Source organism: Lepidothrix coronata, unplaced genomic scaffold (assembly GCF_001604755.1).
Source record: "Lepidothrix coronata isolate B3197 unplaced genomic scaffold, Lepidothrix_coronata-1.0 Scaffold93, whole genome shotgun sequence".
NCBI lineage: Eukaryota > Metazoa > Chordata > Aves > Passeriformes > Pipridae > Lepidothrix > Lepidothrix coronata.
This window is the reverse complement of record NW_016690273.1, coordinates 3,456,453-3,484,049: the sequence shown is the minus strand read 5'-3', so window position 1 is coordinate 3,484,049 and position 27,597 is coordinate 3,456,453. Positions and strand designations below refer to the sequence as shown.

General features: G+C 40.0%; 2 protein-coding genes across 2 annotated transcripts in view; both read left to right on the top strand.

Annotated features, from left to right (window-relative positions):
• PROS1 (protein S (alpha)) overlaps positions 1 to 7,628 on the top strand; it is a 29,419-nt gene extending 21,791 nt beyond the window's left edge. The window contains exons 12-15 of the mRNA XM_017821949.1: positions 708 to 876; positions 2,042 to 2,190; positions 3,077 to 3,290; positions 5,246 to 7,628. Coding sequence (XP_017677438.1) covers positions 708 to 876; positions 2,042 to 2,190; positions 3,077 to 3,290; positions 5,246 to 5,391 — 678 coding nt within the window. The 3' untranslated portion in view covers positions 5,392 to 7,628. The remainder of the gene's footprint in view (positions 1 to 707; positions 877 to 2,041; positions 2,191 to 3,076; positions 3,291 to 5,245) is intronic.
• Positions 7,629 to 11,744: 4,116 nt separating this feature from the next.
• Positions 11,745 to 12,500, top strand: LOC108500711 (endogenous retrovirus group K member 25 Pol protein-like). Its single transcript, XM_017821885.1, has one exon. The coding sequence runs from the start codon at positions 11,745 to 11,747 to the stop codon at positions 12,498 to 12,500; it is 756 nt and encodes a 251-aa protein (XP_017677374.1).
• Positions 12,501 to 27,597: the final 15,097 nt, after the last annotated feature.

Below are 27,597 nucleotides of genomic sequence, written 5' to 3'. Positions count from 1 at the left end.
AGTGGGTGCAGAATTTACTGTGCAGGCAGCACAATGAGCTTTCATTTTTACTGGGTTTTATAATAGCCCAGGCTGGTGAAGCCCTATGATTCTTTCAGTCTTCTAACCTCAACAGCTCGTGCTGGGGATGGGTTCAATCAAGTTGCAACTGTCTGCCTTGCAGTCCAGGAGCCCTCAAACTAGTTGTCAATCTAAACAGAGGCAAAAGGGAACTGTACACCTTTTTATTTATTTTAAAAAAAACTATTTTTGCTCAAAAGTGAGGCAGAAAGAAAAAGTATGAAACAATACAATGACATCCCCTTATCCAATAGAGAGCAATTCCAGAAATTTCTTTGTGTTTTGGTATAAGAAAAAGATGAAACTTCAAACAAGTAACAGTGCTAGTGATCATTGTCTTTCAGCTACAGAAAAGCTTCCAGCCTTTTGTTCAGGTCACAACATGAGCTTTAAAAGTTGAAGGAGTCTATTTTTGTACAGATCACTGGCATCAAAGTGGGAAATGGTAAATCAAAAATACCTTTGGAAGGCTCAGATACTAAAAGCATGCCTTTTGTTTTCTCCCAGCATCAGTGCTATAGCCTATGGCATTGATAAGACTATTACTAACTACACAGAAGTAAGTCAATATGTAAAATAATGCCTTATTTTTAACATTTTTAAAACAACTTGGAAGGCAAACACCTAATGCTGCAATTCTTCTACAGATTAACCCTCGGTTAGATGGTTGTATTCGTGCCTGGAACCTGATGAATCAGGGACATTCAGGTGTAAAAGAAGTTATTCAAGAAAAACAAAGCAAACACTGTTTAGTATCCGTGGGGAGAGGATCCTTCTACCCTGGCACTGGAATGGCAGCATTTCAGATAAACTATAGTGAGTATTTTTCTATCCTTATATTTGTTTTGCTGGGCTAGTAATGGAACTGATGAATTGTTAAACGAAAGAAAATAAGAAAGGACACACAAACTAAGCTAAACACCACTGCATCCACCATTGATTCCCTTAGCTTCTGTTAGAAATTTGCTTGAATGAGCATTCTGATCCCAGTAGTGTCATTTATTCAATTTCTGGAGTGCTTTACATTCGGGAGCATATTCTTTATTTGCAAAGGATGGACACTGTTGAACAGCACATTCACTTTACAAAGATTTAATTCTGTCCCCTCTTCATCAGTGGGGAAAACAAAAAGTTGGAGATCTAGAAAAGGATCACTGACAGATTTGTATATGCAGTTTTGCTCCTCAACAAACATCCTGTCTTGAGACTGTAAGTGCATCTCTTGCTCCTTCCTGAACCCAGAACTTCCTTACCTGACCTCCTGCCTTAACTTTAAAATTTGCAATCCAGAATCTCCTTGTGCACACTTGAAAGCCCAAATCTCTTGGGCATTGTCCCAAATCCTGTTGTCATTATACTCTTTCCCATCCCAAATGGTGTGCTACCCTTCAGCCCCAATAGTTTTCATCCCAGAACTTGCTGTTCTCTCACAGTGTTAAATTCTCTTGCACACTTAAAAAGATTTCTCCAGCATTTTATATTCTGTGCTTCCAACCAACTTATATCAGTTTCCTATGCCACCCAAGTTGTAAATGTAAAAGGGTGTGAGAACTGCCAGTTTTTCTTGGCTGTAGTTTATGGGTAAATTGTTTTTTTGGATTTAATTTTGAACTGACCTCTAATGAAGGCCTGTTCCATGTTAGAATGGAAAAGGTAGCAAAAGAAACACACCAAAAAACCCAAAACCAAACCAAAACATAAAAAAAACCACCCCAAAAAAACCAAAACAAACACTCCAAAATTTCATAAGCACAGATCCAGGATTAAAAGTTAGGTGGGTTTTGTTTTGTTTTTTTTTTTTGCTTGGGTTTCTTTAGACTTACAGTTCTTTCTATAAGTTCCAAAGTTCACTGTTTTTTTTTCTCGAGATTAATACTAATTTTTCCATAGCGGGCAGGAGATTAAATACTAATTTTTAACACTGTATTCATTTTTCCTTACCAGATGGATTTATTAATTTCTATTATTCTTTTTAAAACAGATAACCTTGACAGTGCTGAAGATTGGCTAATAAATGTGACTCTGAGTATTCGCTCATCCACAGACACTGGTGTTATGTTTGCCTTGGTTTCTAATGAAACAGTGCCTCTTGCATTGTCCATAGTGGACTCTAACTCCTCTGACTCACAGGTGATCTTACAATTATCATAGCAATTAATTGCATATAAGTCTCACATCTCGGTTTTGTCTCACTGAAATTACTGCCCCATTTGTGAAAAATCAAGCTACAAAAGCCACTCACATGTACTTGCATGGTAGCCTGACTTAATATTTTGAAAAGGATTTGTATCGTATAATGATGTGCAGAAAATATATTTCTATCAGAAAATATATTTCTATTAATGACTGATTAATGTATATTAATATATTTCTGTTAATGAAAATATAATTGTATTAATTATGTCAGCTACATTACATTATGTAATCTTATGTAAGATCCCTTACATCATGATTTCTTTAATCTTTCCTTCTTTAACCTTTCCTTCCAAATGCACAAAGGGGAATGTAACAGTAGCGGAATGATGATAACATAGTAATGGCATCATGTTAGTTTGAATTCATAAACAGATTTTGTTGTCCTTAAGTTTCCATTGACATCCATTTACATCATCTAGAGCTGTACCTTGAACATCCCAAGCTAGATCACGATTACATTCCATGGCTAATCCATGCTTCTGCCCTAAATAAGACCCTATAGTGAACACTTGGTTACCTTTAAAACTGTAGCGGTACTACTTTTGCCTGTAAGTGAAACGCGATTTCACCTCAGAACCATGGCCAAAGATGTTTTACAGTGAACATTCTCACTTACAAATTTAAGAATGCATTTATCACCAAAAGTGATCAAACACATCAACTTTGGTAACTTTTCCAGGTGAGGGTACCAGTTTTTAATAGGTGGGTCTAATATTTCCAGTTCTTCTACTGTCAAATATAAAAGTGCACCAGAACAAAGTATAAGTATGTGTTAAAGTTATACGTGACATCTTTTGTGATCTACCCTTCTTCTCTTTAGAAAATCACTGTGACCGTTGGAAACATCACTGTTGCACACCTGGAATCAAAGAAGTTGTGTACCCCCAGAAAGGTGCAGGTTGGACTTTCAGTAACCAAACAGGAACTTGAACTGTCTGTGGATTCACACACAGACAGAAGCAATTCAGAGCACCTGTCTGTCCTGAATCAAGCCATGATGGCAAATGTTGTCACTTACTTGGGTGGGCTGCCAGGTAAATTCTGTTTGTTTTCATTAATTTGTTTATTTGTACAAGCCTGTTTATATTCAGCCTTACTCAAGCTAGGAAAAGCCTACAATTGTAAAAAAAAAAGATGTGCATCTTGTTTCATCCAGCTTTTAAGGGAACCTGCTTTTCAACAGTAGCATTTTATGGCCCCTTAAGACCTGGGTTTCTCTTTAGATGTTTTTAGTTTGGAAAATGTCTTCATTTTCGAGTTGGGAAGAAATGGGCATTGCATACTTCTGAAATGCCACCAGCTGGCACAATTTAGAGACTGCATCACGCATGTGGGAAAACCAGGCATTCGTAAGTAATTTAACTGTCAGAAGTGCAGAAGTCAGAAATATGGTTTCAACAATTAAACTCTGGCAATAGATAACTGGAAATCTTTGTGTTGAAACAACAAATATTTTGTTTAAAGGAAGCTACAAGTGTAATGCCAGTCTTAAGACATGTACAGGGATTATTTGGTACAGGAATTGTACACATGCTTATCTATAAAGTAGTTTGACTTTGGGATGAATCGAGAAGTAAAATAGCATTGCCTCAGGTGAGGAATTTTCAAAGCCTAAGATATTGAAACTTGAAAATTGCCAGAGGAAAGATGCCATGGTTACAATGTTACTACTGTAACAGCCTTTCCATGTCTTCTGTTATTTTATGGAGAATGAGTCACAATTCCTAAGAAAATTCCAAGGGTTTGACCCACATGTTATATGAAGGAGGCTCTTCCACAACAACCTCTGTTACCAAAGAGGGAAAAAGTAGTATAGAAAAACTAGTTCAGGTCCCTCTGTACAGCCATTCTGCCATTTATTCATTCCGGTTCACCTCTGAAAAGCCTCTGGGATTACTGAGCAGTATAAAAAAGGTAGGTAGGGGTCCCCACACTGAGCTACAGTGCACAGAACTGTGTGGTTAAATTGTGCATTTCATGAAGACCATAAGTCCCTCACTTTAATACACCTTTCTTCAAACTAGTAAGTATTGGGAATATGCCTCTGTTAATTAATTCAGTGGAACCAGTGCAGGCTAAATGAGACTTACACGGTTCTATGTTAGCAGACATGTTATCATCACCGGTGTAAAAAAAAAACCGTAGGACTATTTGTTCAGTACCTCAGCTTACAGCAAAATAAAATCACAAGGAAGCAACATTTGTTCCTCAGATGATCAAGTCTGTCTCCTAAGGAGGAATAGGGTGATTAACATCTGAAAAAAAAGAGATGATGCTTTTGAGATCAGCTCCTGGTCATCCTCATTCTAATTGATGAAGGTGTTTTGTAAGCTTTGTAACCTTGTAAGAATCCAGTTGTACCCTAAGACCTCAGAGTAATGCCTGCTTGATTTTGTGCTTAACATGCTGTTTCCTGGAAGCATATCCATAATCTGATGCTGCCAAACAACACCTAAATGAGTAGCAGACAAAGTGAGTCTTTTACAGAGAATTTGAATTTGCAGTAAGGAAGCAGTAAAATGTGAGGTTCCCAGGCGTCCCCAGTTGAGAACTGGCAGTTTTGAATCTAGAGTAGCTTTCTGGCAAGAGCAAGACAGTTCCTTCTGTGACCTCTAAGCCCATAAACATCTGTTTGTGCATCAGGTCAAGAACAGCAGACTCCAGGAAACAAACCATTGGTTCACTGTTTTTAATACAGGAAAAGCTACTATGAAAAATATTCCTGTAGTTCGGTTTCTGGATGAGAATTCTAGTGGATATTTCAAATTTTACTGACCTTTCGCAGCTTTACTAACTTTATCTTGATCTTAAAGAAAAGGGGAAAGAACTAAAGTGTTTCCTGACAAATTGCTCTTGTCCGATGACTAAATTTAGTCCCATGTCTAAATAATGAATGGAGAGTGGATTATTCCCCATGTTTTTCGTAATCTGAAAAATACATATGAATTTGCATGCCTTGGCCTAATAAATTGAATGTGCTTTTGTGCAGATGTTCCTCTGGGTGCTACACCAGTGACTGCTTTTTATAATGGCTGCATGGAGGTGAAGGTCAACAACAGGCAGCTGGATCTGGATGAAGCCATTTCCAAACACAACGACATCAGATCTCACTCGTGCCCACTGATTATGCAGTAACCATTCAGATCTTAATTTAACTTTTTTTTCCTTTCAGATATAATTTCTGTAATTAGTCTCATGCCATAATAAAGCCTGCATCGTTTTATGCAAGATGTGCCAGGGAAATAGTGTGTTTTTCCTCCTTTTTATATAGAATGGAAGAAAAATCCCCTCTCTGTTCAGAGGTAAAGAGACAATCAAGATGAACATTCTGTAAAATGTTCCTTTATTCATATCAGTGGTAAATCTTAAAGCTAGATTTATCTTCCATGTTCATACTATGTCCTTGGCATATTTAGCTTGGAGAGAAAGCTTAGGAATTTCCGTTTAGAAACAATTTTACTTTTCATTTTTCATGTATCATCACAAAGTTACAAGTTGAAAATCATTTCAATGTATTAGAATCTAAACAAAACTTTTCCGAGCATAATGTGCAAAGAAAGATCTCTTCAGGTTTTGTAATATGAGCTTTTGGTAAAGGAAAAAAATATCCTGGAATCCATAGCCCAAGCTCTCTGTGAATATGTTTACAAGTTGTATTTATACTGGTAAAGCAACTTCAAAATGGAAATCTTTAAGTAGCTCAATTTTTGAAAATATCTTTTGTTATACTGTGACAGCTTTAATTCTTCTATCTTTAGAACCCAGCTTTAGATTTTTTTTTTAAAGAGTTTTGGATCAGGTTAGGTAATTTAATTTAAAGTGGGTTAAAATACACCTAGGCAGTTTTGGAAAGGAGAGGAAGTGGCTTGAAGGAAGGAGCTCTAGTCTTCATCACAGGACATCAAACTGAAATTTGCCAAGTGAAACTGAGAAATTGTGGCAAATATTTCTTCTATTCAGGACAGATTCAGCACTTCTCAACATAAGCACAGTCTGATGGTCCATCATATTCTCTTTATTTAGGTCAACTTTGCATTCACAGAGCTCTGGCATAGATTTATTTGTGAGCTGTGTTTCTGACATCCTTAAAAGCCCAAGTTTTGCTGGTAACATCAGAAAGTAAAGCCATATTCTGCTCAGCCAACTTTAATATACCAGCAGGTAATTAGAAAAGTATTGCTTTCCTCAGGTGCGCCAACTTCAGGCACTCCTAATATTTTTTTTAACATCCTTTGAGTGTTCTTTCCACTTCCAACCTCATTTTCACACAACCACAAGCCTCCCTGTGCAGCTCACCTAGTGGTTTTGTTAACCCCAAACCAAATAAATAGCAAGAGAATTGCTGTGAGCTATGGATGTGCACTCTCATCCATCAACCAGAGACATTTATCTGCCAGTATTCTTGACCTGAGCTTTGCTTTTGACACTTGAGACACTGAAGTGGAAATACATGTACAGAAGGATGGATTGTGACAATATTCATTGTGAGGGTTGCCTTTCTCCAGAGATATTCTGAGTGACATTAGTGAGGTTTCTTCCATTGTGGAATGCTAACCTTAATACATCAGTATTGCAGAATCTGTGCCCATCTTTCAACATTATTGCTCTATCTGAAGTTATTGTTAAACTTCACTTCCCACTTGTGACATGTAAGACAGGATTTGCTCCGGCTTTCACACCCACTACAGCCTCTGAATCTGTCTAAGCACTGGTTCATATGTAGCTGCTGACACCCCAGGGCTACTTGCCACTAAACTACTAGTTTTTTTCACTTTCTAGGATGGTAAAACAAGCTTTGATTTCTCCTGACTCCGTGGAGGGGAGATAACTTCAGGAGAATATCCTTCCCTGCTCTCACCATCCCGGCACACACTTTCTTCACGTGGGCCCAAGCCGAAAAATAACTTGGCTGAAGTAAGCAGGTTTTGCAAGCAAGGCAGAGCTGAATTGGGACTTTTGACATCAAATGTGGCCACTTCGTTTATGGTATCTCAGCAGCACCCATTAATTCTGGGAGGCTCTTTGGTCAGGCTCTGCCTTGCACAACAAACACAGGAAGTATGAGATGAGGGACGCAAAGTGTCAGCAATGCTCTAAATGCTTATGCTGGCGTGGGAACAGAAGAAAACGTTGGGGGTTTGGGGTTTTTTTTTGCTGTTGTTTGGTTGGTTTTTTAGGTTTTGTTTGTTTAAATGTAATAAATTGTATAGAAATGAAAGAAAAAAATCACTTTCTCACACAGACTGTTTCTCTTTGTTTTCATGGAATAATATCTTAGGGTTTTGTAGTTACAATGCACTTCTTTTTTTAAATGTAAAAGTGCCTCCCTATTGTAAGAATTAAATAAAGCAGCATTTGCAAGTTTCTATTCATTTTAAGTTGTATTTGCATATCTTTGTTCATTTTCACTGTGCAAAACTTGTTCTGGTGGTCAGGTGGCTCAGTCAGGAGATTGTGATCATCTTCAGCATCAAAAGAGGTGGCTCAAATTAATATGCTCTCCAAATTGACATCCATGCTCTCTAGATAAAATTTTTAAGCTTTAATATTGCCTGAGGAAATTAAGCTTTCCTTAAAACTACGTATGGAGAAAAAGATGAGGGAAAGTAACCAAATTCCTGTATTTTCTCCTTCATCAGATGTATTTAATTGTATTTTTAGGCATAATCATTTCAGCACAGAGTGCTTGATTATTCCCTGATCATTCCCAGCAGCTGGTCACAGACTCCTAACTCAGCCCATGGAAAAGCAATCTGCTCTTTTAAATCTGGGTGGGAGCCAGCCTTTTGCTTAAAGGGTTTCTTCTGGAAACAGGCAAACCCCATCACCTTGTAATTCACAACTTTATACTACCACCCTGGGCAATGGAGGCATTGATTAAGCTGCACAGAGCTGGAGTTTGTGTCTCACTGAAGGTTTACACACACTCTCACAATCTTTCAGAGGTTTCATAAGTAGTTCATTGGCAGCTTCACAAAATCTTCATAGTGAAGTCATTATTCTGCATTCAGTGCTTTCCACAGATGTGAACCAAGATGACATCAGGATCTGCCCTAAACTGTCCTTCCAAAACCCCTAGTCCTTGGGGTGCTCCACTCTGTGAGGGAAATGAAATTAGCCTGGGTCAAAGAGTCAAGAGAGGGACTGGTGTCCTGTGTCCACAAGAGGAGGCTGCTCTCGCAGGCTGTGAGAAATAAATAATTGGGATTCGTGAAACAAATGGGTGATTACATCAACATAAACGGATTGTAAAACTTAGTTACACCCCCATAAAGAAATAAAACAGACCCTTACAAGGTCAAGGGGCCCTAAACCTCCCTACTATCCTAAGAATAAAATACTGTCTTTTAGGCACCTGTTCGTCCAAGAATGCATGAATTATGACTGGTTGTAGAGATAACCATTTAGCTTTAGCTATAAGAGAACCCATATATTAAATATTTAGCAAAAACTTGTAGAATGTATATGTATATGTATATGCATATGATATATATGTATATACATATACATATGTATATGTATATACATATGTGTATATGTATATGATATAATTAATATGCATGAAGTAGCTAAGATAAATACTAAATGTACCCTGTAGTAGGAGTGCAGATTTGGGAAACTGGTCCCCACTTCTGTCACCCAGCCGGCTGCTTGCTTTTACCATATAATAAACTCTTTTTCAAAAACTTATAGAAACTCGAGACTTTGTTTATCACACAGGCACTTAGCATTTGAGACAAAGATGAATGAAATGTATTTCCATATAAAACACAGACTGTCTCTTTAAAAAATACAACATATGAGAACAACCATTTCACACAAGATGAGCACAGTTACTGTCAGTCTTTTTAAAGCAAGATGAGCCTTGCATTATTATTTTCTGAACTTTATTTATACAGGGAAGACTTCAAGCAAATAACCCAACAAGAATTAGAAATACAGTATGATTTTTTTTTTCAAGCAAGTGGACAGAATGTAATCACAATAATTTGTGGTAAAATGGATTGGTAAATTCTTCACAAGTCACTGAAAAGCCCAACCATTAATTTGAATGATGTGAGTCATCTTTCCATATTTTGTTCCTACAGATAATGTTTTTAGAGCTATTGAAAAGCAGGTAACTTCAGTGGTTACTCTCTCACCTGTTTGCACTCTGTAGCAACCTTTCTTCCGAATTGGGTGAAGATACCAGGAGTCCCAGGTTCCCCATCATTAACAGTATTAGCAGTTGATGCATTTAGCTGTTCCTCTCTGTTTTGGGTGTCAGTAACATCATGAGCTGAAGCTGGTGAAGCACAGCTATGACCTCTGATCTCAAGGGCTGAAAATGTAGAGTAGCTCATCTACAAGAAGTAAGAACAAACTTTACCAATACTTGAAATGTCCAGCTACTACCAGAAACCTGGAGAAATCATTGCTAACAAAGGATGAGATTGATCTAGTCAGTCTCACCTTACACCCTTGTACCTCTCGATATAAAAAGAATCCTTCATCCCCTCCACCCCCTAAGAGCCCAAACTAAAAAAAAACCCAACAACGAAATAACCAGTGAATCTTAAAAAGTAGACATTAATTCCTCAGGAATATGCACAGTGAATATTAAACAAACCCCCAAAACATTTTGTGCCTTTGCCCAGAACCAAATGGTTTTTCTTCATTATGTGCACTGATTTTTCTGTTGCAAATGTTGGGTTTAACCCCTAAATTGCAGAAACTTTGTGTAGGCAGGTGGCAAAACAAGGAAGGAATGATCTCCAAGGGCACAGAGGAATATTAGGTATCCACCTACTGTTGAAAATCAACCACCCCACTATCCTTCATGCCACTGAAAAATTGTCTTGTTACACAGAGGATCCACACAGAGTATCTCAAAGCCAAAACTTAAGTTATACTCTATTCTTTACCAGGACAAAGACCTGCCTGGATACAATTACAGAGGTTAATGTTTGCAGTCAGAGGAGAAATGCAATAGGTCCAAAGATTCTCTGACCTCAAACAAAACATGCTTGTGACAGTACTACACTGGGAGACCATTTTTAACCTGTCCCTGCTGCATGAGGCAGACAGAGAGTAAGAAAGCAACTTTTCAGACAATCCAGAGATCTGATGACTTCCCATGTCTGTTGTACACTTTACTATACATAAACACAGTGTAATACCTTTTAAACTGTTGAGCATAAGCCACGTTGGCTTTATGCAGCAATACCAAGTTTAAACTCCTGCCAGGAACTTCCTATTCCAGGCTTTTGGTTCCTAATGATGAAGCAAGTTGCAATGACACTACTGCCTTTTGCAAACTGCAGCTGGTTTTGTTTGCCACTGCCCCAGCGAGAGTGTTGGGGACTCCAGTGTGCAAAATTCATCTCCGTGTCTGTTCCACCAGAGTTTGAAAGGTCAGTCAGTGTGTCTCAGCCCTGGGGAAGAGCTGGTTGGCTCTCAGGTCACTCAGCCCTCCCAGTAGACAGGAGAAATGGCTGGCTGTGCCAGGCAAGCACAGCAGAGAGAGCAGATGGTTCAAGTCTGGTTGGTTGGGGCTTGTGTTCAACTGATGTTATGAAGTCTTGCAGTCCTGAGGTACCACTTGATGCTCAACCACTGTGTGGACTGGAGCACTGCAGGAGTGTAGCCTGCAGATAATACATCTCCCCTCCAGGAAGCAGTTGCACATCACAGTCATCTGTCTGGCTTTAAACAAGCTGCATTTGACACAGGCAGGAAGCTGGTGCAAGCCTGTTTGTGCTGCGTCATAAAGGTTCAGGTAACTGCAGCTGTTCAGGCTGCCAGTCCTTTGTCTGCACAGACACTGCAATGTTCAAGTGTTGATTTGCAAATATACTTGCATCAATTCTGCACCTTCAGATCAGGTAGGTGGGTTTGTCAGCTCAAAGACTTTGGCTTTTTGCTGCTGGTCACAAGGCTCACTTTTTCACTAGAGTGTGGTGCCAATTTTGTTATCTTACCTTGTAGGGCAAAAGCCAATCCTTCCTCTCAGCCCTCTGCCTTTATAGCAAGAAAAAGTTTGCCCAATCAATATCTCTAGACAACCCAAAAGTAGTAGAAGTAACCATCAAAGCTCTGTTTCCACCCATAGAGCTTGACACAAATACACCAATTGCCACTCTAACCTACAGTGAGGCGGGGAGAGACACTTTGGACTCAGTGCCTTTAGTTCAGTGGTCACAGCTGATCTTACTTGACTGCCCTATGCTAACCTGTACTGTGTTGTATCCCAATTCTAACCAGTGTGTTTGAGTTAAGGGTCTTTTGGACATAGGCACGGACATCACAATCTTTGCAGAGAGCGACTGGCCTAAGGAATGGAACACAACACAGCCCTGCATCAACATCAAAGGGGTAGGAGGAGTGCAGTCACTGCTCCAAAGTGCCTGCACATTATTGATTGAAGGCCCTGAAGGTAAAACAGCCTCTACAAGGCCCTACGTCCTTGATATTCCAATGATCCTTTGGGGAAGGGATATTATAGGGCAATGGGGAATTCACCTAACCACATCAAATTTAGCTTAAAGGCCACTGGTCAGCTGCAGTCTCCCGCCCTCACGTGGCTCTCAAATGAGCCACGCTTGGTATCCCAGTGGCCTCTACAGGGAGAAAAACTGCGGCAAGTAAACTTACTAGTTGATGAACAATTGGAAAAGGGACATTTAGTACCAACAGATAGTCCCTGGAACTTCTCCATTTTCACAATACAAAAATCAAGTGGAAAATGGAGGTTACTACAGGACTTAAGGGAACTTAATAAAATCATAGAGCCCATGGGAGCTCTCCAGCCTGGGCTCCCCACAATGATACCCTCAGAATGGCCCATCATCATTATAGACATCAAAGACTGTTTCTTTAACATCGCTTTACACCCTAAAGACTCTCGTAGGTTTGCATTCACAGTACCCTCCATCAACGCAGCAGAACCATCTCAACACTATCACTGGACCATCCTACCTCAAGGAATGAGAAATAGCCCCTCTGTGTGCCAGAGAGTCATCGCAGAGGTCTTGCCTTCAATTCGTTGGCAGTTTCCCCAGACCATCCTGTACCACTACATAGACGACATCCTACTGGCTGCTGAATCCAAGGAGCAACTCGCACAACTTCATCGGACTGTGAAAGCTACTCTATCAAGACACGGCCTTGAGGTTGCACCGGAAAAAGAACAAATGACAATGCCATGGAAGTACCTAGGATATCACATCAATAACACCACGACTGGGGGCCCCCTCGTGGTCTAGTGGTTAGGATGCAGCACTCTCACTGCCGCGGCCCGAGTTCGATTCCCGGTCAGGGAACTCCTCTGGGCAGATGGAGCTTGTCAGCCCTGTAAGGCCATCCATCTAAGAGAAGGTCACTCTAAACAAACCCACATCCTGAGGACCTCGCTACCACCGTCCAAGCTTCGCTCGGCCCCAGCAGATGAACCTCAGGATTAAAGGGTGGGCTCAGTTCAGCGCACACTGTGTCTCACCTAAAAAATCCATTGCGCATGCTCAAAGGGTAATGACCTTTCCCAAATCTTCGTTCATGAAGACTGGCCATACCTACCTAACACCACGATTCAACCTCAGACGGTTGCCTTACCCTCCAACATCCACACATTAAATGACTTACAATCCTTGCTAGGTTTAATTAATTGGGTTAGACCTATCCTAGGTATAACAACAGACTCTTTAAAACCACTATTCCAACTTCTGAAAGGGGAGGTGGACTTGACATCCCCTCGACATCTGACACCAGAAGCCTGAGCAGTGTTACAGGACATAAATCAGAGACTGAGTGCATGTCAGACTAAGCGGAGAGTGTGTGGGTTACCGGTGGTGTTAGTAATTTTCAAGGGTATCAAGCAACCCTATGCTGTTCTAGGACAATTAGATTTAAAAGGCAAGAAGTTTCTGTTATGGGAATGTTTTTTTTCTAAGCTTTCAGTTTTCTAAATCAGTTAGGACATATCCTGAAATGCTCTCCAAGGTGTGTCACAAAAGTAGACTGCGATTGTGGGAACTGCTGGGTAGAGACCCAGAAATCATATATGTTCCTCTGTCTACTGTTCAGCTAACCCAGTTGTTGATTCATAGCGACGATTTCCAGTTAGCCATTGCTGATTTTAAGGGTCAATTTTCAGTACACTTTCCACCTATCCCTTTTTTACAGCTACTATCTCTCACCCAACCAGAACTAACAAATAATTATTCACCTTTCCCGCTAATGAATGCTAGAATGGTTTTTACAGACGGATCTGGGAGAATGTCTAACGCAGTAGTCACCTGGCAAAAGGCAGGGAAGTGGGTATTTGACACGCACAAGGTAAGAGGTTCTTCTCAGATAGCGGAGCTCTCTGCAGTAATACGCGCATTTCAACTGTTTCCAGAGCCTTTGAATATTGTTTCTGATTCGGCTTATGTGGTTGGAGTGGTCCGACGAATTGAAAACTCCTATATAAAGGACCTCTCCCAATTACAATTAGTTCACATGTTCAAGACACTATGGTATGAAATTAGTCAGCGCAGACACAAATTCCATGTAATCCACATCCGCTCTCACACTTTCCTCCCAGGGCCCATTGCAGAAGGAAACTGTGTCGCAGCTGACACAGGACACCTAGCACAAACTGCGGTGGTCCCAAATAATTTTGAAAAAGCGAAACTGTCTCACAGCTTCTTTCATCAAAACATAAAATCCCTCACAAAAACATTCAACCTCACACTCTCTCAAGCTAGAACCATTCTCTCTGCATGCCCAGACTGCCAAAGACTTACTCCCCTACCACCAGAAGGAGTAAACCCTCGTGGGATTAATCCACTAGACATTTGGCAGTCAGATATAACACATTATGCACCTTTTGGAAAATTAAAGTATATTCATGTGTCTATCGACACATGTTCTGGTGCTATTGCAGCAACAGCTCTATCAGGAGAAAAGGCTCGAGATGTCAAAAAACACTTCATGTATGCCATATCAATTCTCGGCATCCCCAAAACCGTGAAAACTGACAATGGCCCGGCCTACACCTCTCAATCATTAAAAGAATTTTTCAACATGTGGGGAATTACACATGTCACAGGTATCCCCCATTCCCTGACTAGTCAAGCTATAGTAGAATGTGCCCACTACACGCTAAAAAACATGTTAACCAAACAACAAAACACAACTATCGGGCTCACACCCCAAGAGAAGTTAAACAAAACCTTGTATGTCATCAACTTCCTAAACAGGTTAGAACAGGACACCTCACCCATAGAAAGACACTTCAATTCACAGTGGAATCAAGTCCGAACTGATGCAAAAGTTATTTATAGGGATGTAATAACAGGGGAATGGGTTGGTCCTGTTCCTCTTATCACCTGGGGAAGGGGGCATGCTTGTGTTTCCACAGGTTCCAGTCCGAAGTGGGTCCCTTCTCGTCTAGTGAAATTGCACCACAGTGACCAAGTACCATCATGATCTACATTATTTTTGCCATCTTAAGCCATCTCGTCATCTCCTTGAAACAGTTTCCTCCCACAAATCCTCCACTGCCAGACTGGGTGGTTGCAGACCCTGGAAACATGTGGACTTCCTTAGCTAAGTCTTTAGACATTAATTCCTTATGCCTCTCTGTCTCAGACCCTTCTAACCCATTAAAAACATGTTTAGTTGCAGTTCCCTGGTCCTCTCAAAAATGGACAGGATTTAAAAATCAGTATTCTGCTCTGTGCAATGATCTGGAAAAAATTGGAAACCAAATTGTGTCCTGCTTCCCACAACCCCCAAAAACCAAGTCAGATCCACTATACCTAGATGACTACCCTGAAGAGTTACAAATTTTGGGTACCCTCCCCTCATCCCACTGTTTTTATTTTAATACGAAAACAGAGGGAAGAGGTGAAAATCAATTTAATGTAACATCCAGTGGAGCATATTCCAACTTTGAATTCTGGTGTAAAGAAAAAATTGAGAAACCCCCACTACCCTTTGCCCTCCCCAAGGGGGTATTCCTCATCTGTGTACTTCGGGTGTGGAAAGTAATCCCTAAAGGAGTGGTAGGGAGACCTTGCACATTAGGCCAGATATCACTCTATAATCCCGCAAAGATAATTCATTCATTAGCCCTTAGCCCCCTTAAAACAATCACGAAACGGGACATCACCTCCTACTCGAAGAAACTGGACTCACCTGCAGTCCAGCGATTTAAAAGAAGTGAAAAACCATCCACAAACACAGCCTCTCAACAACTCCCTCACCCCCTGGTTAAGCAACATCCCCTTTTCAAATCTCAGAATTTACAACAATTCACTGAAAATTGCGATTCTGACCTCCACTTTTGGTCCCACAGTAAGAATCTCTGGGGAGGCATAATAATTCCAGCCATTGGCACAACACATGCCTTAGACCTGCTCACGAAAATGGGATGTTGGCTAGTCAAGGAGGCTAATGCGACGAGTGTGGCACTAGAGGACTTACTACTAGATTCACAGCAGATTAAAAAAGCCACTTTACAGAATAGAGCAGCCATTGATTTCCTACTGCTAGTTAATGGACACGGCTGCGATGAATTTGAGGGGCTATGCTGCTTAAATTTCTCCGACCACTCTCAATCTATTCATTCCCATATAAATGAACTGCGTTCCCTCATACAACAAATCCTAAGGTCTGATGAGGTTAGTTGGGACGACATGTTTGGCTGGCTTGAAGGGACTCTCACAGCTCCTGAAGAAATTTCTGTTATTTCTACTCTTAGGCTTATTCGTACTAGCAATCCTTCTTTGTGTTCTTCCGTGCGTAGCCAAATGTTTCCAGGGTCTCGTAATACACAATGCTGCACAAGTTTACTTTTCATTAATAAATAAAAACGGAGGAATTGTGGGAGAACGACAGGATTATGAAAGCTGGAAGGAACAGCTTTAGAAACAGACTCACCACAGTGACGGCTTCCCGGGATTGATCAAAGCAAGAAAACAACTTCCATTTTTATTGTAACGGTTTCTCCCTGAGTTATGTACTTTCCCTGGTCCATGCGGCCACCCCACTCGCAGCCATGCTGTCTCCCCTTCTCCTGATCAGCAGATTTTGCTGTGCCCACCTCTCCCCAAATCCTCGTTGGTTATTTGAACACAATCATCCCGTATCTCCCATTGGTCAGTGGGTTTTCAAGCCACTCCCCTCCCCCCGTACCTCGACCCAGTCACAGCTCTCCTTCCTGCCCTCCCCCCGAACCCATATAAACCACGCGGTTTTAAGAATAAATGCTCTTTCTGCCACAGGACACACCAGGAAGCTTGGTCTTTCTCTCTCCTGCGCAAGGGGACAGCACTACCAAGCTCCGCCCTGGGAAAACCAGCAGAGAGCTTGCACACAGATCCATTAACGAAGCATTTTGAGATTCCAGTGAATGTCCATGTCTGACCAGTTTAGCTTAGCAAGAAAATAATGGCTGTGGTAGCTGCCAGTGCAGCAGCTTCATCTGAAGTGTAATTGGGCACACTGTGTTCTTCCAGGCTCAGGCACCACCTGCACTGCAGAGCCCATCACTGGTATTTAGTTACAAACCCTTGCTGTTTCATAAACCTGAAAAGAATATGGCTTGCTTTACTACGACTAGGTTGGTCATATAAGATTCTATATCTCTCTAATCTTTTGTAAAACCTCCTCATTTCTAGCCCTGTCATTCAGTTTTTCTCAACTCTAAGCTCTTAAAGTCTCCTCATGCTTTTGGATGAGGAAGTTCCTACCTAAGCCTCCTTCTCTGATTCGCATAACACTTATTTTTCTGCTTCTGCTGTTGATCACAAAGTAGAATTTAAAGCATCTGGTGCTATCCAACAACATTTTAGTCTTATACAGCTCTGCAAGCTGTGCTATCTAATACTTAGATTATGTAGCTCTGCAAGCTGTACTTGCACTTCTGGGAGGACATAGTCCCCTGCTGTCCCCCTGGACCAGTCTGTGAGCTATCCAAAGGGGATGTCCTACTTCTAGGATTGCACTGAGATCTTATATCCTGCTGAGATGTAGTTTTAAAGGAAAAGGTATTAGCTGCCGTGGAGAAGCTGAATTTTGAGCACTGTCAGGGGAGTGACAGCGCAGCAAGGCTTCTATCCAGCCCTCCGAGGTGACACAACCAGTTATTGTTGGATTCAGGTGTGACCCTGGACCTAGACTCACCCCAATAGCTGCACTTCCATCTACTTCATGTGCATGAAGTTGATGGTGCTATGGCTTCATGCATACCAAAAGGATCTGCTCTCAGGTTCTCTGTCACTGTTTTTGAAACTTCTATTTCTTGGTGGAGGAGTGGAGGCCTTGCTTCAGAAAACACACGTCTCGTCTTGACCCTTCTTAATACTCTACACTACCCTGGCAAAAGAGACCCAAATGTCAACATTGACATTAGACAGATTCTGCACAACTCTGCAGGGGAGAAGTGTTTTCCTGCTGCTGCCCCTTTGGAGTTTACTCTTTATGTACTGTGTGGTCTAAGTGCTGGTCTTCAACAAATACCTGGAGAAAGTCAGCACTTCAGATCCATTGCTGGGAACAATCTGTACATGGTTATCTGGTCATGCAAATTGAATTGCTGCTACACTTATTAAATATCTAATTATCTGCCCTGGAACATTAGCACTAAACCTGCCCTCTGCTGCTTCTACCTGCTGAGGGCAGAGGAAGAGAGTTAAACAAAATAGTCTGATCCTTCCAGGAAATACACATCTGAAGTTGATGGTCTTGCAGAGATGCTGACCAGCCGTTTGTTTATTATTTCTCTGGAAATCTTTGTCTTGTTTCCAATAAAACACTTTCTGTCATAGTTTCACTACATTTCCCTGAGACTGGGGCACTGTTTTTCTTTTGTATTCTCTGTTTCCCAGCCAAACATTGCATTACAACCAGGGAAAGCTTGCAAGAATGTAGAAACGTATTGGGGTGGAAAATAAACACTCTGAGGGTATTGCAAGTATTTCCAAAACAAGCAGTGCACCCTCAGTAGGGTCAGAATCAAAGTTCATCTGAAGAGGAACACAAACACATGATGTTTGAGACAGCACAAATAAGAAATCCCATACAAAGCACTCTGGATTGTGGGGCAGGGGAGCTCCTGCTCACATGACAAAAGGTGATGGCCCACATTAAGAAGAATCTGCCATGTAGCACTTTTGTCTGCCCACACAGCCGCTCTGCCTTTGCCTCACTGGTCAAATATATTTAATTAAGATACTAAAACCAGTGAGAAAGGGATATTTCTCACGTGGCTAACTACTGATGTGCTATCACTGGAGCCTGTATTTGTGGAGAATCACATATTTTAAGGGACAAAACATATCTCCCCCCTACCAGAGAATTTCTAGTTTAGCTGAAAAAAATCCTTACATGTCAAATTGCATTATTTTGGATGATCTACTGCCAGTTTCTCATTCAATGCTTTGACATAATGGGATGCAACAGATCTTGTTATGGTTATGTAAGCTGTTAAACCCAACAGTTACCTGGGAACACACAAACCAGGCTTATATAAAATATTTGCTAATAAAGTCATCAGCCCAGCAACATCAACTAGGAATCTGGTGGTCTGTCCACACCCTTGTCAGTGAGGAGTTACATTTTTCTCCCCTGAGGATCAGCTATCCAGCCATCTGCTGTTCCATAAATCAGGTTTCCAGGAATAATACCTTCTAAAGGTTATGCAAGATCTGGTTGTGGAGAAAATACATGTGCATTGCATTGCTATCTATGGAAAACTTCTCTGATTTTCCTCCAATAGGTTGGTTTTGCTTTGTTTTCATGTTTTGTTTGTTTGTTTTCAGTTTTTTTGTTTTCCAAAAAAAATTACAGAAATGTGAAGGAATTGCAGCGAAGTGGAAATTTCATGTGAATTTAGCTTCAGAAGAAATGTTATACTGCATTCTGGCAGGTGCTGAGCCAGGCACCGGGTTTCGTGGGCAGGCAATGCAGAAATGCCCCAGGAATGTCCCAGGCGCCCCAGCTGGGATGGCTCCTGCCTGGCTGTGGAGCTCAGGGGCAGCATCATCAGTATAAATCATAAATTTATAATCATCCTACTAAATCACAACACACCACATTGGTTCCTCAGTTCGGGCACCCCCGGGCAGCTCCAGCTCCAGGAGGGAAACGGAATGAACAGAGAAAGCTGTTCACAGCTTCTGAATCACAGGGGAGATCAGGTCAAATCCAGACTCAACACTCCTTAAAGACTGGTTATTACGTGTTCTACAGGTGTTTATGTCCCCATTTCCCGTAGTTTGGGAACAGGGAGGCACACGGGGATGCTCCCTGGAATGCACCCGCGGTACCGGGATGGGCCACGCGGTGGAGCTGCGGCATCGGGAGAGCCCCACCGCCTCCCTCCATCCGCATCCTCATCCTCATCCTCATCCTCATCCTCATCCTCATCCTCATCCTCATCCTCATCCTCATCCTCATCCTCATCCTCGTCCTCTCCCGCAGCTACCAGAGTAGCTACAACCCCGGCGGTATTTTAAGCAAGAAAAAGACCGGTGTAAAATGATAATCTCTGCTCTTTTTTTGGCACAAACTCCGCCAGGACAAACCAACCACAAGTCATCTTCCAGAGTTGTGAAGTCCTGTAAATACACACATAACATTTAATTAATTTTTTAAAATAAATTTATAGTCAAAGAGGGTTTTTCCCCACCATAATAAAAGGTTGACGTTTCGTTTAGATGAACATCTGGAAATGGCATTTGAAATTTCCATGAAATAACTGCAGCATGTCTGAAGTGATCTGGGTAAATATGAGAAAGAAGTTGCCCACAGATATTATAAACAGAATCAGTTTAGAATCTTAATTCTTAACTATTCTCTTATTTAAATGTGATCTGGAGGAACTATCTCAGGCTAAGGTTGAAATAGAGAAGTGTCTCATAGCTCCCTGCAACTACATGAAAGCAAACTCTTAACTGCTGTTTGCAGGCAGATAATCTTGTGGCACTTTATTCACCAGAGTTGTATTGTCTGTGAATTGAAGGGAATTAAGTTGGTTCTGTCTCAGCTTTAACAATTACATAATTTGTAATTATGCAACTTTCATAAAATTGGGAAAAAACCCACCCTATAAATTGCAAATGAAGATGAAAGCAAAGAATTAATTAGTGAAGATAGCTATGAACTTTATAAATGAAAAAGAAATATTTTAAGTATATTAAGCAGAAACTATTTAGTTTTCTTTTTTAGTTAACCCAAAACATCTCACAAAAAAGTATGAGAAATATACTCATGGTAATCTCAGATAAGCAGAGGATCCTTTCAAGTTATATTTTCAAGTTTCTCTACATGGCCTGGTTATTCCTGAAGGATTTTCAGGCAATTCTAGCTCCATAGCACCCAAAATAAGGTTTTGTATCTGACAGTAAAGAGGACTAAACCCAACAGCTCAAGATATAACAAAGGCAACAACCACGTGGAAATGCTCATTTACAGCTAGTATCTCCATGCACAATTCATGACAAAAGCAAACACAAAAAGAAAACCCAAACAAACAAACAAAAAAAGGGATCAGAAGTCAGTGTTTAAGATTCTGTTATGTACAGCTGAATATCCATTCCCCATTAATAAATAATAATAATAATGGCCAGTCTTCGCGAGCGAAGATTTGGGAAAGGTCATTGACCCTTCGAGCCTGCGCAGTGGATTTTTTAGGTGAGACACAGCGTGCGCTGAACTGAGCCCACCCTTTAATCCTGAGGTTCATCTGCCGGGGCCGAGTGAAACTCGGACAGTGGCAGTGAGGGTCTCAGAACGTAGGTTTGTTTAGAGTGACCTTCTCTTAGATGGATTGCCTCACAGGGCTAACGAGCTCCATCTGCCCGGGGGGCCGGGAATCGAACCCGGGTCGCAGCGGTGAGAGTCCTGCACCCTAACCACTAGACCACCAGAGGCCCCATTCCCCATTAGAAATATAAATAAAGGTCACTTATATGTCCAGATAGGTTTGTCAAGGCTTTCTAGCGAGGAAAAACTTCCCTGAAGCTCACGAGTAAAATTAAAGTAGCAAGTCCACATATTATCATCATCAACCACATTCTCTGTATTCAAAATGCACCGGGATAAAATGAGAACATCTGCTTTATATCAACAGGCATTTTGCATCTCTGCGTGCAAAATGTCACAGGCCTGCACCACACAGGCAGCAGGAATTTTATCTTACAGTAATTTTATCAACAGCTTTGGTTGTCCTGTTATTGAACACAGCCCCACCAATACAGGTATTACCTGTATTGAGTTCACAGTATTATTTATGTATAGCCTGTTTATACCATTGGTTATAAAAAAAGAGGGAAAACAAGGCCAGACAAATTAATTTTCTGTGCAGAAGCTTCTGAGGAAGAACGGGATTGGCAAAATGAATTTTTATTCTAAAATGTACTTCAGTTATATGTCTTAAACCAAAAATATCACTTAATCCTAATTTTTCCCCTGAGTACTGGGGACAGGGAATAGACCTGAGGCCAGTCTTTAAAATCAACCATACTAATACTTCATGGAAGTGGAAATACCAGCTATTCTCCCAGGCATATAAACGACCAAATGCCTCACAGTCCTTGTTTGATTTTTAGGTCATATTGATTCTTCCTCTCCACTCCACTCAGCTGTGCAGTGAATGAATCTGAATTAGACTGAAGGACCTGGTAAGACTTCAAGTTAGAACAGAAGGTAATCCCCTGTCAAAAGCCAAGCAAAGATAAAAAAACAGTAATACCTTTCAACTGAATTTGGAACAATTATTAATGCAAAAGGACTGAGGTTGGAAAATTGCTTTGTTTTGCTCTGCAATAAGTATGGGCTTGGGTTGGGTTTTGTTGTTGTTTTGACTATAATACAGGAATGTTATACCAGTTTGGAAATATGAAAGTCATACATAAGTTCGTAGTTCCCTGATTGTCTTGAAGCCTTTTTGAAAAGCAGCATCAGACACAGAATATCGTAAGTCTCTAAAAGAAGGCTCACTGAAGTGGTAAAAAGCAATAAGAGTTGACTGTTCTTTGAGTTTTGTTAGAGCTTTTGCACAAGGCCCTTGTCCCTGTTGTTGTATTGATTTATTCTAATCCACTTTACTATCAAAGCCTTTGGGTATCAGCAGTTCCTCAGAACAGTCCCCAACAATTGGTTTTAACAGGGAAACTTCCTTGACATCCTCCATAATGAGCATTCACCAATGTGATACTTTCAAGCTTTTCTGCTGTGGAGTTGTCCTTCTATAATGGTCTTTCTACATTTCAGTAATATATTGTCCCCATCAACTTGCTGGTAAACTTCCTGCTTTGGATGCATCTGAAAAAAAGGTTTTATTGTTAGATTTTGAACCCTTGCTCCTCAGAATCTTTTTTTGGCCAGCTTTATTATGGCTTCACATTTAGCTTGACAGAAAGTTTATTATCTTTGCTGCAATTTTTGTTTGGACTCCACTTATTGAAGGATGTCTTTTATACTTCTAATAACCTCCTTAGATTCCTTTTAGCCATACTGGCTTCCCTTCTTATCCCTGGTTATCTTAGACTTTAGGAGTGTTGGACTAGACTCTAAACACTCTCTCTGAAAAGAAAAAATATCCAACTTCTTGAAAGATGCCAAAATTATTATTTACTTTTTAAATTCAATTTGAAACTGAAAAGTATGCCTAACCTGTAGCAGAAAACTAAGATTCAAAGTAACTTACTCCCTCTTAGATCCCACATAAAGTCATCATAGTTTTCCAGGCTGAAAACAGAAGCATCTGAAAAGCTGATGGAGAATATCTTTCATGTGGGGAACCCCAGGAGTCAGCAAGATTTGGGAATGAGATTAAGTTCTTCAATATGCAAAACACCTACTTGCAGGTCTAAAACGTCGAACCAGACCTTATGAAGTGATGCAAGTTCAAAGAATTTAATGTGAGCAGTGCTTGGGAAAAAATACTGTGATGTTGATAATGCCAGGAGCTCTGAAGTAAATAATTCTCTGAGCATGTGCAAGGAGTTGGCAAAGACTATGCTCTTAAAACAGTGGTCAAGAGGGAATGTGTGATTCAGTGAATCAGTCAAGCAGTGAGCTTTCATCTTTGGAGCCCTGGTTTATGACTTACTTAAGGCCTTAATTATAAATGTCTTGGGTATCCATTCCTCACTTAATTAATCTCCACAAAGTGTGAATCCAGATCATAACCAAAAGCTCTTCCAGCACAGGCGGCCTCCTCGGACAGGGAAAGCTGCTTCAGGATTTAGACAGAATAGAAAGACAACTCATGCCTAAAGGCTGACAAATACCTGTGCACCAGAGAGAAGATTTTGTTTTTTTCTCTGGCAGTGATCTTCCAAGTCTCAGGATCCTGATCTAAACAGGCATCCTCAAAATTACATCTCACAAAAGAAGGGTTTGCTGGTTTTATTGTGCACCAATGCAGCAGGAGTTGGTTGCATTAGTTCATGCTGACCCATGTGGTGCATAAACCTGTGTTGTTACCCAAGCAGCTCACAGCTACTGTGGACATCTACATCATCATTGTCCCATGTCTGTAAAGTAGACATGCCCATAACCTTGTGGTATCTGGTACTTCATTGTTCACTGGAGTTAAATTTGTGATTCAAACAACATTTTCCATTGAAATTTCATTGATGAAAAGAAAAGGAAGTTGAAAACAGTAAGAAAGGTCGTATGAAGGCCAGAGAGAATAGAGACATAGGAAGAATCGGGTACCAAAAGGAGAAATAGATCCTGAAGAAAAAAAAAAAAAGAAAAGCAGTAGACATGTCAAAGGCAATTAGATTGATTTAAATGCTTCAGAACATGGACTTTCCTACATTAAGTGGGGAAACACTGGCAAATATGGTTTGTTTCACTGTACTAAACAAAGCCACAAAGCACTCACTAATTAAAAAGAAATAAATCAAAACTTAGATTTCTGTGCACATTCTGGTCTTGTTGCCTGTGTAACTTGATTTTTAAAGATTTTTTTATGTCTTCTAGCGATGAGTTCATATAGAATAAAGTATCAATGGATTTAAAAAAAAAAGCTTTTTACGTTACCATTCTTTTCAAGCAGCTTCAGTATGAACATTCTTCCTATGATTAGTGTTGCACGTGAATTAAAGATATAATTCCATAATGAACTCACCAGGTTATGGTAGCTTCTGTCATTTATGCAATCCATTTATTACTGAAAAGGCAGAGAGGCACACACATTATTGCAAAGCATTACCAATCACTATAACAACCTTCAAACATTAGATGGTAGTGGTTATTTTATTTTAAAAAATATTTTATAGTTTAGTTTTTCTGCACACAGTCAAGCTTTAATTAAGACTGTAGTTAACTGAGGCACCACAGTTTATGTCTGGGTCACTTTCAATTTGGAAGCTCATAGGTATCTATCTTTTAAATTACTACAGCACAAAAATTTTCAGAAGTTAAAATTTTGCATTCAGACATTATTATATGGAACATCTGACCTCTTTTTTCACACCCAAAGGATGGAAAAACAATATTTCTCACACAGTACAATCTTTGTCTGCAGACCCACTGAATTTGGCCCTGAAAGTCCAGGTGAAGGTTATGCTTGATGAATAATCACAGGTTTAACATCCTCAGTCCAACTTCATTTCTGCTCAACATGTGCACCGAGTGCTGTTAACTAACTGATCTAAGTAGAAAATATTGCTATTGAACGAACATATGAATAGTTTGATCATTAATTTTTTTTCCTGACTGTGAATGGATCAGTTTTACTACTCACAGTAAAGCTATGGTTTTACTATTGCTATTTTAATCAAGAAAAAACAACATTTCCACTTTTTGAGTACAACCAAATGTGTTAGAGTGGCATCTGTTTATAACTGTCAAAGTCTGGCTTCTCAGCAACGTAAAATCACCAATAACTAATGTACCTGCAAATTCCAATCATCTTTTTTACTTAGAAGCAAGCTGGTCGATGATGCAGAAGTGAAATGGAGACAACCTGCAAGAGGTTTTCCACCAAGGACCTGGACAGAGTTCAGTAGATAACCCAGAAGAAATTTTTTTTGCAGAAATTATCAAAACACAGTAAAATACATATTTGCTATATTACCCTCAAGGCTGTTGAATAAACTTGGAAATGTACTGCTTAATAGCTGGAATTCAAATAGGTAGCATCTCTATTTATTTGATTTAAAAATTCTGATTTGGTTTTGATTCCCTAGATTTTTGCGACTAGCTGTTGTGTTGTGTTTGAGAATGCTGTTGGTTTTATCCACTTTTTTTTCCAGTTAAGGTTAACCAAAACCCAGCTTTGTGTATTTGATTTCTTCCTGTTTCTGTAGGCTCTGTGCATGCAGACACATGTAAAGGATCGTGGCTTCATGTGACTCTTATGGACCAAAAGGGCTTCAGGGGAACAATTTAACATACCATTACCTTCAGGCTTCTTTTGACACAAAAGCATAAAGTTCCAGCTGCACTGTAAAATTACAAATCTAAAGTGAATCTCAGTTTTATTTTGCTTGGAACCCAATGGACAAATTTAGGTTCTGAAATAAAGCAGATGAAGGATCATGTAAGGGACAGGACAAGGTGGAATGGCTTCAGACTTGAAAGAGAGCAGGTTTAGATTGGAAGCTAGGAAGAAATTCTTTACTGTGAGGCTGGTGAGGCCCTGGCACAGGATGCTCATAGAGTTTGTAGATGCCCCATCCCTGGAAGTATTCAACGCCAGTTTGGATGGGGCTTGGAGCAATGTGGTCTAGTGAAAGGTGTCCCTGCCTGTGACAGGGGGTGGAACTGGATGATCTTTAAGGTCCCTGGTACCTCCCACATGACAAAACTTTCCTGGCATGTTCTTCTCTGGTTTGGCTTTATGGCTCTCATTTCCTTCAAAATTTCCTAATGGAAATTTCCTCCGAACATCAAGAAATTTGTTTGTTCCACCACTGGATACCTCTTCTCTTTTGTTTTTGACTCCTGAGTCAAGTAAAAAACACGTATCACTAGGTACGTTGCTTGCCATGAAAAGGTGTTAGATCTGCAAATATCTTAGTTCCTTAAGCAAAAAAAAAGATGCAGACTACACTAAGACTGTTTTCTGTGTGCCCTGACTTGAGGCATGAACACTCTGCAGTCAGATTCTTATGAGGACCTAGAAGATCACAGGATGAGTGGGACACAAGAAAATAAAACACTTTTATCACGTAATCTGGGAAGCTAACATTACTTTCCATTTTACATGGGGAAAAAAAAAAGGAGACACTCTTAAAAACCAAAAAGTTCATACAAATGAGTAAGTGCTCAAAAAAAAAAAATAGAAGTAAGATTTTTTTTCCACTTAAATGGATTATCTTGAAATATCACTAAACAAAATGCAATGTTTCAAATAATTCATCCAGTCCAGTCAAAACATGGACAAAAATCCCAGTCTTCATGAACCTTTTTTTTCCGTTTTTTAGTTTACACTTCTGCCTGTTTTGTGAGGGCACCACAAGACAGGTGGAGGGGTGGAATATGCAGGGAGTTAGTAAGAGTGACAGATTCAATAAGAGCCATCACTTTGTAAATAGTTGACAGTCATTTCATTTGCATTGCTTCATGATGGGTACACGCATCTGATGGTCTTATTTCCATACAACAGAAATAGATATTTTAATAATCCCATAATTTTCCACCAGTATCCATGAATATTCAATCAAAAATATTTCCTAAAATATTTCTTATCCTGGCCTTTTTTCCTTCCAAATGAAATTTAAAAGAAAATGTGAAAAAAGTCATAGTTACTTGCTTTACAATCCTATTTTCTATCTCTGTGGATTTTCTATCTGCAGTGGATTTGAATAATACTAAAACACCAGAAATCCTGGGTGGCAACTACCAGTTTTCACAGCTTTTGTTCTGTTCTAAATGCTTCTCCTTAAGGACTTAAAAAAGGCCCAGAAAGTGGTAACCACTACAGATTTATCTCTCTGTTATCCTCTCCTTTGTGACTGTTTGACACAGTATAAAAGATGGTATAAAGAAGATTCAGTACCAAGTTAATCAGAAAAAATTACTTTCATTCCTTTATCAGACTTGTAATCAGAAATCCATGATTGGAGGAGCACAGGAAGTGAAGTCTGTGTTGATGCCCCAAGATTTATACTTGGACAATGATGACAATCTTGTACCTTTACTATGCCAACTGAATATATAAATAGATTATCAATGTTTATACAACATCCATACTGAACTATATATATTTAGGATCTGGAATTATTCCTACAAAAGTCAATGGAAGTCTTACTGACAATTTCAATGAATTTTGTACAATGTTCTAGGACGGGGGAAATAAAAGGGTTTTTTCCTATGACTACTTTATGCCAATTCTGGCCTCCACTAAAATGT

Coding starts and splice junctions, on each gene's coding strand:
- LOC108500711 (XM_017821885.1), top strand. CDS start 11,745: ATGGGGAATTCACCTAACCACATCAAATTTAGCTTAAAGGCCACTGGT.